This window comes from Phasianus colchicus, chromosome 8 (assembly GCF_987193195.1).
Source record: "Phasianus colchicus chromosome 8, bPhaCol1.hap1.1, whole genome shotgun sequence".
NCBI lineage: Eukaryota > Metazoa > Chordata > Aves > Galliformes > Phasianidae > Phasianus > Phasianus colchicus.
The window spans coordinates 8,537,913-8,549,972 of NC_143443.1; the positions used below are offsets into that span (position 1 = coordinate 8,537,913).

The 12,060-nt window shown below is 38.3% G+C and overlaps 1 protein-coding gene across 2 annotated transcripts in view; it reads right to left on the bottom strand.

The window, feature by feature from the left end:
- The window catches only part of ANK3 (ankyrin 3), a 315,864-nt gene that overhangs the window by 101,639 nt on the left and 202,165 nt on the right, over positions 1 to 12,060 (bottom strand). For both annotated transcript variants that reach the window (XM_090144833.1, XM_090144835.1), the window contains exons 11-17: positions 8,638 to 8,835; positions 6,605 to 6,703; positions 4,166 to 4,264; positions 3,342 to 3,440; positions 1,501 to 1,698; positions 872 to 970; positions 13 to 111 (exon numbers count right to left, since the gene is read on the bottom strand). In XM_090144833.1, coding sequence (XP_090000959.1) covers positions 13 to 111; positions 872 to 970; positions 1,501 to 1,698; positions 3,342 to 3,440; positions 4,166 to 4,264; positions 6,605 to 6,703; positions 8,638 to 8,835 — 891 coding nt within the window. The remainder of the gene's footprint in view (positions 1 to 12; positions 112 to 871; positions 971 to 1,500; positions 1,699 to 3,341; positions 3,441 to 4,165; positions 4,265 to 6,604; positions 6,704 to 8,637; positions 8,836 to 12,060) is intronic.

Here is a 12,060-nt window from a genome sequence, read left to right on the forward strand (position 1 = left end):
CAGTACTTGTACCTTGGCAGATGCATGAGGTGAAGCTCCCTGGTCCAACAGTAGGAGTGCCACTTTTTGATTATCGTAGTGCGCAGCTACATGCAGTGGTGTTAAACCGCTCTAAAAACATGCAGAACAAACAAGTGCTGTTACAGACCCTCCCCAGGAAAAACAAACGAGTTTGGAAGACTAGAGAAGATAAGGTGAAAAAACACATTTTTAATTCATTCATTTATCAGGATTCTTCAATAAATGTTGAAGTAAAAATTGAAACAAGGCTTTCAAAATTGTTACTGAGACATGTGAGCTCTTTTCACTTATTCCAGGGAAGATATACAGAAGTACATCATCTGGACTGTCAGCGTTGCCTCTTGGACAGAGCAAGAAAGGAATTTTGACCCCGAGGTCAAAACCTCAGCAATGTTTTTCTTTTACTACACTGCTCAAAGTAAATTGTCCCTTGGATCTGTGAAAACGCAAGTTGGGCTGGTTTAAAAAGCTTTAAGTCCTACTGGGCTTTGCCCAATCATGGGGCCTGGGGGAGCAGAGCCAGCTGCCTGAATATTCTGTTAAGGATTGTAAATAGTCTGGGGAGCAATGCAGAGGAATTGTTTGTTTCCATTACCCTGGATGTGTACTGAGGACATAATTTTGCTGTCAATTAGTGACAGTAAAAGTCACTTTTGTTAAGTTTGCAGACTCCTGGTGGTGCAAGTAGGAACAGGGACATTACATGAAACTTAACACAGTTTCTTGTAAAAACCAGGCTGTGAATGTTAGTGTGTGTGTGTGCAAGGGCAAGCAGGTAAAAGAGTATTACTATAATATTATGTGTGTATAGATGCTTGCTGTGCAACTTCTGAAGTGACTTCTGTCCTACCTTCCCAGAAGCATCAGGGGATGCATTCTTCTGAAGCAGGAGGTTTGCTACCTCAATTTTCCCATATTTTGCAGCCACATGTAGAGGAGTAAATCCTTTCTGTAAGAGAGAACACACAGCAGCCTCAGACACTCTCTTCCTGGGTGCCTAAACAGTCAGGGCAAAGTATGCCTCTAATCTACAGAGATATGCTATTTCTATCTACTCCCCTTTAACAGTTCCATGTACAGGCAAGCAAGTCTATAATTTCTCACTGCCCTGGAAGGTTTGAAGGCTTTCCCTTGCAAGGAAAAGCTTTACCCATATCAAAATGACTGTAAAAAAAAGAAAGACGGTTTTCTTCCTTCACCTAACGACCCAAGGACAAGGCTGAGCAACAGCTTATCAACTCCGATCAAGAATCTCTGCTCTGCATTCCTTTCATTCTGAGCAAATGTGTGTCGGATCACTAGGATGTGTTATAAATCAGGTTCTGAGGTTAAAGAGTGAAGCTTTGAACCTTTTTGACAACATGCAGCTCAATCTCGTATCATTCATTTATGTATATAACTATTCTAGCATTTAACTTCCAGTAGCACTTGTTACAGATATATTTTACTATGGAACTTTCACTTTTGCATCTCTCTTACCTTGGTAATAATAGCTAAAGATGCGCCATGCTCCAAAAGAACAGAAGCTACATCTTCATGGCCTTCTCGAGCAGAAAGATGCAAGGGCGTATAGCCAGAAGTTGTAGCTGCATTTGGAGATGCTCCTTGCTGTAACAGCTGCTGTACTATATCTGCTTTTCCCAGTCGAGCAGAAATGTGCAGCGGAGTTTGGTCATCCTAAACATAAAGGAAAAAAATCACGATTCTACATCAGAAAACTAAGGCTCATATTTTGACAGAAAATATTAGGTCAAATTCTATTGTTTTTCTATTGCTTTTTAAAATTGTATGAGAAAATTAATTCTACTGAAGTCCTAACTGGTATTAGTGCTGGTGTATAATCTATTACATTTAGCTGTTATTTATGATGCATGTTGATCACAGTAATGGCAGCTTGCACAAATTCATTGTGTGAAATCTAGAGAACGTTTGCATGACTGTGCTTCTGAACACAAGCTGTTCACTTTCAGGAATGTCTTAGATTTACAATCCACATGATTCACTTCTATTGTCAGACTACTTCCAGATATGGAATCTATCTGCTATAAATATTTAGTCAGAGTTCCTTATAAGTAGATGCTCTTACTAGTAATCAATTCTCATATGATAATTTCACAGTGAAAAGTACATCCCTTTGAAATTGTATGTATTTAGACACGATTTGGAAAAAAAAATCCTGGTTATTATCCCACCCATTACGATGGCCATACATTGTGCCCATTTTTCTACCTTCCCTGTGTGCTTCCTGGAACTTCTATTTCTGTATTTTTCCAAGATTCTTCAGTAGCTCTTGACCATTTCTTGGCCTTCTTTCTTGATTTTCCTCAGTTGCATTTTTTTTTTTTTTTCTGCAGAGTCTGCTCCTTTTTTCCAGCCCTATTCTACATGTTCCTTCTGTGCCTTCCACACTTTTTTGATTTGGTGCCCATATCATTCCTTTCAGGTTGCTTTTCCTATAGACAGACCAATTTATCTTGCAGCCAGGTCAAGACAATGGTTGTGTCGATCTAGGAAGTTTGTTTTTCTCTTGCACATGCCCTTCATTTGCTCTTCCAAATTCTTTCCTTCCACTGACCCTGGTTAACTCCTCTATTTTGCACAGAATCTTCCACAGTATCACTTATCTTGAGCTATTAAAATATCCTCCTGTATATTCCACTCTTTGAAATGCAGAGGAATAATGCAAATTAATACATTTCCCATTCTTCCATAACAGTGATCTTCCAACTGAAACAGGTTCCCACATTTATCCACCCACTACTCAGCTTGCTCTTCTTCATCTTCATCTGCTGCTGAGAAACTCCTACAGGCAACTTACTCTTCCTCTCCAGCTTACCTAGTCAGTCTCCTTCAGCTGCCCAAAGCTCCCACATCGGTTTTGTAAGGAGTTTCAGATCTGCCACCTGTCTGGTGAGCCCTGTAGGAAGTGTTCTTTAAAAGTCTAACTATTTCTGAATGCATACAGGCTGATGCTTGAGGGATATGACAACAGACATCAGCAGCCTAGGGATTACTGTTTTGCAAAAATAAAAACAGATTTGAGGTATTCCTCCTACCTTGCCTCACATCCCCTATCCCAAATCAAAAAACAAAGATAGAATAGTCTATATCAAATGTTGGTGAAAAAATAATCATGGCATCAATTTGACATCTCCTGCCTTCCCTCTCACTCATGACTACAGTAACGAAGTATGTAACAAAATATTAGTGGCCATTATGCCAAGATCCTTGGCTTCATCTCCCTTTTCTCTTCCCAAATAACACGTGCAAGATGAATGCAATTTCCTGCATTATTAAATAGCCTTGAACATAAATCTTACCTTAGCTTTAGCCTCCACCTGAGCTCCATTTTGTACTAGGTATCGAACGACCTCTGTTTGGCCTGCTCTGGCAGCCATGTGCAGTGCTGTTTCTCCTCTCTAGCAACAGCAGAAACACAATATCAAAGATGACAAAACAAACAAAAAAACACACAGGGAAAACAAATGCAACATATTTAAATAATCACAAATATATACTGGTGATGCAATTCAGAATAATTGCAGTTAGAAAATTCACAGAAGTTGTATGGAAGATGAAAGGAAGATTTCTGAGACCAAAGTACTAAAAAGAGTGAAGGAGGTTCTATTGCCCTCCCATTTCTCAACTTTCAAGTACCATCTAACTATGACTTCAATTTTTACACATGCCCTGGGAGCCTTGAGGCACACAGTGCACATCCAGTAGAAAAGCACACTTGTATGGCTGTGTGGACACAGGCAATATGTCCCCACAATCTGCTGCAATCTGTTGATAACAGCATAACTTCCCTTAAATGGTAGGCCCCCAGGGTCCTGGAAGAACAGTCAAGTACACATCTCAAAAATTACACGAGAGAAGCTACAGTATGTTCTGATTATTTACTTCAGAAAATAAAGAGAATAGAGTCTGCTTAAGGTCAGCCTCTTCTGAGGTCTTCTTAGCCTGTCAAGCACCTCCCAAGCAGGTGGCAGCAGGCCTTGCTTTCCCAAGACTCCAGCACGAGCCACGGCTGCTAAGGAGGCGGGTGACTAACACCAGAATTAGGTACTTCCCAACAGTGCTGCTCATGGACACTGTCACACATTCAGAGCCCTGCTGTGCTGAAAAGCAACCTGTTACTCACCACATTGGTAGTGTTGGGTGATGCTCCATGGTGCATTAGCTGTGATACAATATTTACATGTCCCATGAAGGCAGCAACATGGATTGGAGTTAGGCCCGACTGAAAGGAAAACCAACATCAAACACATATTAACACACTTCTTTACAAAATTGCTATGGGGAAAAGCAAATTATTTCAAAATAGGTAAGCCTAAGTGCTTGCTCTTCTAAGAAACTATACACATCTTTAAAGAACACATAGATTTCAAAACACAGATGAGCATGGCTCATGAGCGACCAAAAATTCTGCAGGAATTCAGTACAAAGATAAGGCTCTCTACAAAATACAGCTAATGCAAAAAAGATGATGCATCCCTTGTCCCCATCCAGTTGAAATCTTAGTCAAAAAAAAAAAGCCTACTGTTCTCTGTGGTGAGCTTATTCTCTACTGTTTCTTCAGGAGAAATTGAATTCAAAACCACAGCATACAGCAAGAGAGGCACAGACACATACAACACATGCTGAAGAGAAATCAATCCCTCTTCCCTCAGCACCCTGCAGCACCATCATTTTGAGTATCTTGTGGAAGGGCAGTGATGCAAGTTTAAAGAACCAATTGGAGAGATGGAAGGTCATCTAGCAGGGTATGACATCAGGGATTATGCCTCAAAAGTCCAATCAACAGTCAATAATTCTTGGAGTAGAATTACCCTAAAGCCTCTTCGCAGCCGCTTTTGCACAACTGTAGCAACAGCTGGCCAGGGGCTGCAAAGGGAAGTTTTGCTGCCAGAACAAGGAGAAACCTCAACAGATCTCTGGATATGCCCTGACTATGCAACTTCCTCACTGATGTACTGATGAAGTCCTCAAGAAGGTAGAGGTGAGGAAAACACACTTTTGTTCCTGACTGATGCAGGACAGCAAACAGAAGCAGGGAGGCAGAATAACTGGTTATTTCTTTTTCCTGATTCACTTAAGTTAGTAAACACTTTTAAAATAATTGAGCATAGGAAATGCAAAGCATTTATGTCATATTTCACCATAAATACTAACTCATATTGCAGAGATTGAAGCCTGCAACTGAAAATGAAATGTGCAAATGAAAGCATGGAATCTACCTGGAAAACAGAATTTGCCATGGAAAAGGATAAAAAGCATTTCCTTCAATAATCAGTTTATTAACGTATTTGGTAACGTATGGATGCTAAATATCACAGCTCTGAATTCAGCCTTAAAGCTTGTTACAGTGCTACAGACAGTGGAAGAGGCAGGAAGGCAGGCAGAGCCCCTCAGTATAGTACCATAATGAGTCTCAACAAATGCAGAGCCATGAGATCATGTGCAGTGACAGGAGATTAAGGAAGACCTCTTGCTTTCAGAAAATTTGCTTGCATAAGCAATTCAGAGAGTATCAATCAGATGGTTAAGCTGGTTGACTCACATAGTAACGTACTACTGTTATCTTTTTCTTTTTTTTTTCTTTGTATTTAAAACGGTAACAAATGAACAAAGAAATTTTTTTATTTCCACAGGACTGATTAATATGGAGGACAGATGTGGCCTTTTTTGCAAAGCTGCCTCTCACTCCTCTACAAACATGACTTAAGCTACATTCTCCAAGCTGCATCCACAAACCTTGTGGTTTTATAAACTAGTCTAGAGTTTTGTGAGCTGCAGCAACGCCCAGTTCTTTCTCCAGAAAGCCAGCAAGGGAACTGTGTGACTTGCTATTGAATAACTAGAATACAAGCCATAAATCAAATGAAACTCCATTCTGGGGAGACGAGCTGCTCCCATTTGTACCTTTTTTAATCAATGAGATTGTTTATCAATTATCTAACCTGCCTTCTTCCATGATGGTTCCACATTCATGTATGTGATCTTTGCCCCTAATTTAGCAGAACGTACATATACAAAAAAAGCCAAATTTTCTCATAGGTTCCTATTAATATCTAAATTGTGCCAATAACTGCACACACATCATCTTGTGCTGACTGAAATAGTAGTATATTGATTGGTGTCTGACTGATTTGAGATGACCTGCGATGGTGGCCAAATAACATTCCTGTGTGGAAAGTCAAACCAAAGTCTGTGAATTAAACCACCTTTGGAATTAAATCTCAAATGAAGCAGTCTTCACCCTGATCTCCTTAGCAGGGTGAATGTCATCTGCACATTTAATTACAGACAGAAATAGACAGAAATGATCATCCTTAAATTTTTTTCAGTAATGTGTCACTTGTTATTCCCACTGTTGTCCCATAGTGAACCAATTCTTTGGGTGTTCTGATCCATTAGGGCAATTGATTATCCAATTTCATGATCTTTTATTATCTAACAGAAAATCATTGCTGACTTGAGTGGCACATGATCTTCAGAAATACTCAAATATTAATCAATACAGATGCAATGAATTTTTTAGGAAAAAAACACAGACAAAAGTGAAATGATCACTTCTCACCTCAGTCACAGCTTGAATTGATGCACCATGCTTCAGAAGAAGTTCCATCACTTTTATCCTGTTCTTCTTGCATGCAATGTGCAGAGGTGTGAAACCATTCTGCAAATGAGAAAGAATACATTTTTTTTTATATTTTGTACATATTAAAAGGCAAAACTGGGTATGGAAGTCACACAAAGCATTCCTCTGTGATAACAAAACTCCTCCTAGATTTGTTTTGGCTTCACTAAATTGTTCATGTAAAAGAGAGAAAGATCTTCTACAGAAGAAAGAAAAAGACCTATCTTACACAGCCACTTTTTATTATGACATATATTGCCCATTCTGATTTAAAAAAATTTCAATTCTCATTTACATAAAACTTCTGAAATTTTCATTTTTGCTTAAGCTTATTCACTTCTTTTTTGTGCTCCCTCTTTTCATCCCTCTTGTTTTATTTGAGACTCGTCAGAACTGCTGATGAAAAAGAACACTAAGTTTACAAGATCTGCCATTTAGATCCTTTTCTAAACTACGTTATTGTAATTTCTTCTTTCATTCATTATATGCCACTTTACTACACTTTACTACGACTACAATTTTTTTGTCTCTTTCATTAAAAAACTGCATACATAGCAATGGGAACATTTTAAATAACCATCTTATTTGGCACAAAGTGATATAGCAGAACAAGTAGAACAGGAAAATAAGCTGTGCAGAGCATCCAAGACCAACATCAACATCAGTGCACTGAATGCTGATGCCATTCTGTATACTCATCAGGAAAGCCTACAAAAAAACAATTCTGAAAACAGTTCAGATCTGATAAAAAATAGCTCTGTTACCTGCCATACAGTAAAGACTATCATATGCCTTTGTAATGTGAGATCAGTGCAATTGTCTGTTCCAGTTAAGCGTGAGCAGCTCTCAAATCTGCTCCTTAGTAGCGGACAACATCCAGGGTAAGCTCAGATGTGTTTCAGGGAAGAGTAAGCCTGAATTTCACATACTGCACTATATGGCACCCTTCTAGTTAATCATCCTGAGTGGAGATGAGGACAGAATAGAAGGAAATAGAAACCTGTGGCTAGGTTACAAGATTAATCAGAGGCCACTGCCAGCAACTCTGAAAATTAAAACTGATGATGCTTGGATTATTACATAATGCTAAAATAAATATTACAGCACCACAATCTTTCCCACTTCCCTATTATATAGAGCAAAACTTGTATATCATAATAGGTTGACCAAATACATCAAGGACAGATTCATCTGACACAGTAAACAGAGAAGCTGAGACGAGCAAATCTTTGGAGCCTGTGCAGTTCTCAAGATAGAGTCAATCCCACCAGCTTTTGAGGATTTCAGGAGCTCATATAACATTACAGGGATTAATTTCAGAAGTAAAATTTTTTGGAACAGTTTTTGAAGACCCATTTAAAAAAAAAAAAAACATTTGAAAGGCAGTAGACTGCAAGTATATATTTGTTAAAAAATAAGGAATTCAGTTTGCAAGCAGTTTAATTATACTACCAGGTTTTAGTGCTGAAGTGGTTTTGAAGTAAAAATGCTTATGGCTCCATTGCTATAATTACAAAATACCACAAATATTGCTTAGGCAACTCAATTCTTACTTTTTACCATTTCACATCTTTGAGAGCAAATAAAAATTCCCCTAATTTTAAAGGTTGAAAGTGATTATTTTCTTTATGAACATACAGAAAATGAGAATTCTCTCTGTACTAAAAACTAGAGCAGTCACATCTGCAGCTGCTTAATCTATTCAGAATTGCAACAAGCTACCAGAAGGCAAAAGTGCTCCAGTTACACTAAAAATAGATAAATGACTGTTGACCATCCATAAGCAAAAGTCTGCTCTGATTGCACGAAACACATTACTAATACTTTGAACATCAAGCATCCTCTCTTGTGCTGTAGTAATACAACACAGCCTTGCTGTCAACCATCAGCAGGCAGAAAATAACTCTCAAATAAATCTCACAGCAACTTTGGAAGAATGTTTAGCTGTGAATAGTAACCCGCTGTGTACTCACCAGTGCTTTGGCATTAGGATTAGCTTTCTTGTCCAAGAGAACCTTGGCAACTTTGTAGTGGCCACAGTGGGCGGCAACATGCAGCGCAGTCAAATAGTCATTAGTGACATCATCCACAGGCACATTGTGCTGAATCAGGAGCTGAACACAGTTTAGATGATCTCCTTGTGTTGCCATGTGCAGTGGAGACAAACCATTCTGCAAACAAAAAAAAACCCAGTGCTGATGGATTACAGGATGCTCAGAAAATCAAAACTCTAATCTTGTCCTTATAGAGTGTGTTGTATGAAGGATTTCATGTGCCCATACAGCACCCAAAATCAGCTGGGCACATTGAATGTAATAGTGAAGGTTTTTAGTCTGATAAAAGCCACGTGGAATTTGGAGCGTGCCTGGTGAGAGTATATAGACAGCTCCACTTAAAGTAGTTATAACAGCAGTGCTATGAAAACTTAGCTTATTTCAGCTAACATAACTCAGGTAAGTTGCTAGAGTTAACTAAGTTATGTGAAGAACAGTGCTTAGAGACTTTTAATACTCTAACCAGCACATCTGCTGTTTTAAAAAGCTGCATTATACTCTTTGTTGTAATACAGCCTGTAAATGCCAGGCAGCAGCAGAGCATCACTCACTGACCACTACAACCTTCCCTCACCTGTTCCCTAGCGTATCCCTGAATTTGGTTGTACACATACCTTACACACCTGTGGAACCATTCTTCATTTTTTACAACAGCATGTGCAAAAAAAAAAAATCTGAATGTGACCACCATGATGTGACCTACCAGAAGTTGATAAAGCTCTATTTTATCAGGGAAATGCCTGAAAGATTCATATTTGGGAACTAAATCTCCATTGAGACTTGCTACTTGCACTGCTTATAACAGCTAATCAACAAGCTGATGCCTATTTTACTTTTCCAGAGTAAAAGACATTAAACACAAGAGAAATAATTCCCAGAATTCCCATCTGCATACTTTTTTACTCAGTCCTTCTGATGCCAAAATTAGATTCAAGTCCATGTAACACCATATAATCTATAAGTGACTGACAGTACACTGTTTGCTATCATGTAGAAAATAAAACTCTCGCTCTCAGATGCAGTGCCCTCATGTGACCATGGTTAGCAAAGGCAAAGCTGCAGTGTAAAATTGCAGAGATCTCAAGCTTTCTGAAACACAAGAGCTCTTTCCTCTCCCCTCCCCTAGCAATATCATAACAGTAGTAACAAACTGTCAAAATAAAGGTGGTAATAGACAGTGAAATATATTTTTTTTAAGTGACATGGGAGAAGGTTAGTGAAAATGAACAGGCTAATGCTGTCCTATTTGAAAGCAGTTCTTTTCAGTACTGAAAGGCAGAGATTCTTGGGCATAGTTCTATCTTTTGAGTAAGATTATCTCATGGGCTTGATTTATGTTGGCTAGGACAAACCTTTCCTATTCCCAAAGGTTACTACAACAGTTATATACATGAAAGCTAGATACTAGCATTGCAATTTAAATGTAATTAAATAAGATTGGAAAAATAAAAATCACATTAATTTCCCACAGTCACCAAGCTCTTCTTGGTGAGGGTTTTTTAAGCGTTAGCAAAAAATCATGGAAGTTTATATGGTGTTCTGTTTTACTGTTAAAAGAAAAAAACTCTCCAGGTGAAAAGTGTTATTCATTCAAGAGCCAATAAACCTCACGTATTAATGGACTAAGAAATTGAGTAGATGGCATGGAACTCCCTCATAGGAAAGACTTGTAAGGAGAAGGCTGAAAGTGATGAAAAAGAAGGGAAAAAGCAGAGCTGCTGTACTTCCATTTAGGAAAATCAACAAGAGGCTTGATTAAAAATATCTGTTGTGGATGAGTAAATAGTTAGACTTTATGCAAGAGAGCAAGAGACAAAACTGGATGTTAAAGGCATCCAGGGTTAAAGGATTGTTGTCTTCTGTTATGACATAAAAAATATTTGATCATAATTTGTTGCAGTTTAAAATTTGAATGTCTTTGTCTTCCCATTTATAAAACAAAAACATTACATATAACACCTTTATCCTGCATCACATCCGTGCTATGAGATAATGTTTGTAAGAAGTGATTTGGTACTCTGAGATGGAGCCACTATATAATAGTTACATGTTGCTTTTATGCAGATTATCAAGAAAATATTTAAAGATGAAGTTTAATAGGAATGAAAGAGATCAACAGCCAAGTGATACCTTAAAAAAGAAATAAAGAAAAAAAAAATCAGAACAGGACTAGAGAGATCAAATAGAGTGTCAAATGCCTGAGTGGGCAAAGAAACATATCAGTGATACACAGCATAATTTGTAGCTGTACTGAAGTACTTTAATCAGGGAAAGCTATTGACTCTGAAATAAAGACAAAAAAAGGAAAAAAAAAAAAAAAGCTAAACAAGTCTGTAAAAGAAAAAGTGAAGATGGAAGCTGACACACAGATATGGTATAGCTCACACAGCAAATCAGGGCATACTCAGGGCTACAATTCAGGTTCCTTTTGCTCTTGAAAAACTCAGGATAAACTAGTAGGTCACTACCTGCCTAGAAAATAAATCTAAGGTTATTCTAGTGTGAAAAAGGACCTCTGCTATCCTAAATAATCTCTTAACAGGAAAAAGTGATAGTTATAACAGGAAAAGTCTAGTTATTCCCCTTAAATAATTTCATTTGATAGGAAAAAACTTTGAGATGCTCCAATTCTTTCAAAGATGTGTTCTATTTGAAGAGAATGGAATTATGAGTTTTACAAGATGACTGTACCGTAGTTTAGTGCCAAATGAATGGCTTCATTAATGTCATTCAGAGGTAGAAACTTCTTAGATTATTTTCTGAAAACAGCAGAATTTACACATCAGAGAATAGTTCAGGAAGCTCTGTGCTTTCTTCTGCTCATTTTTAATATGCAACATAGTTTTCCCTTCTCTGGTAAGAAGCTCTCATTTTGCTGCAGGTGTCCAAATCAGCCTCTGCACTTCAATGTCCAAAGCACATCTTCCAGCACTGCGCTATTTCAAACGCACCAACCTATGTTCTCATCTGTCTGATTTCAGCTAATGAACTTTAGGCCACACAAAGTGTGAATCTCCTCAGAGGAAGAACAAATTCAAAGCCCACAGACCTCGAATGGCAGCTTAAGCTTCAGGATAACACCTGGCATGCAAAATCCGTGTGGCAAAGAAACATAGTTCCATAAGAGAAGGTTTCATTTAAGACAGCAAAAACCAAGGAAATGGGCTTTATGCTTCCTCCTTCAATTAACTGAGCTATCAGAGAGTGCGGAAAATTCTGACTGCCTGGAGTACAAGCTCTAGACTCAGTGTGGCAGAAACAAGGGGATATGCCCTGGAAAGCAACTTGCTGCCTCCTTCTGCTTGAGGAGCTTCTAAGCCTGGGTTCCTGGAGTCCATGGAA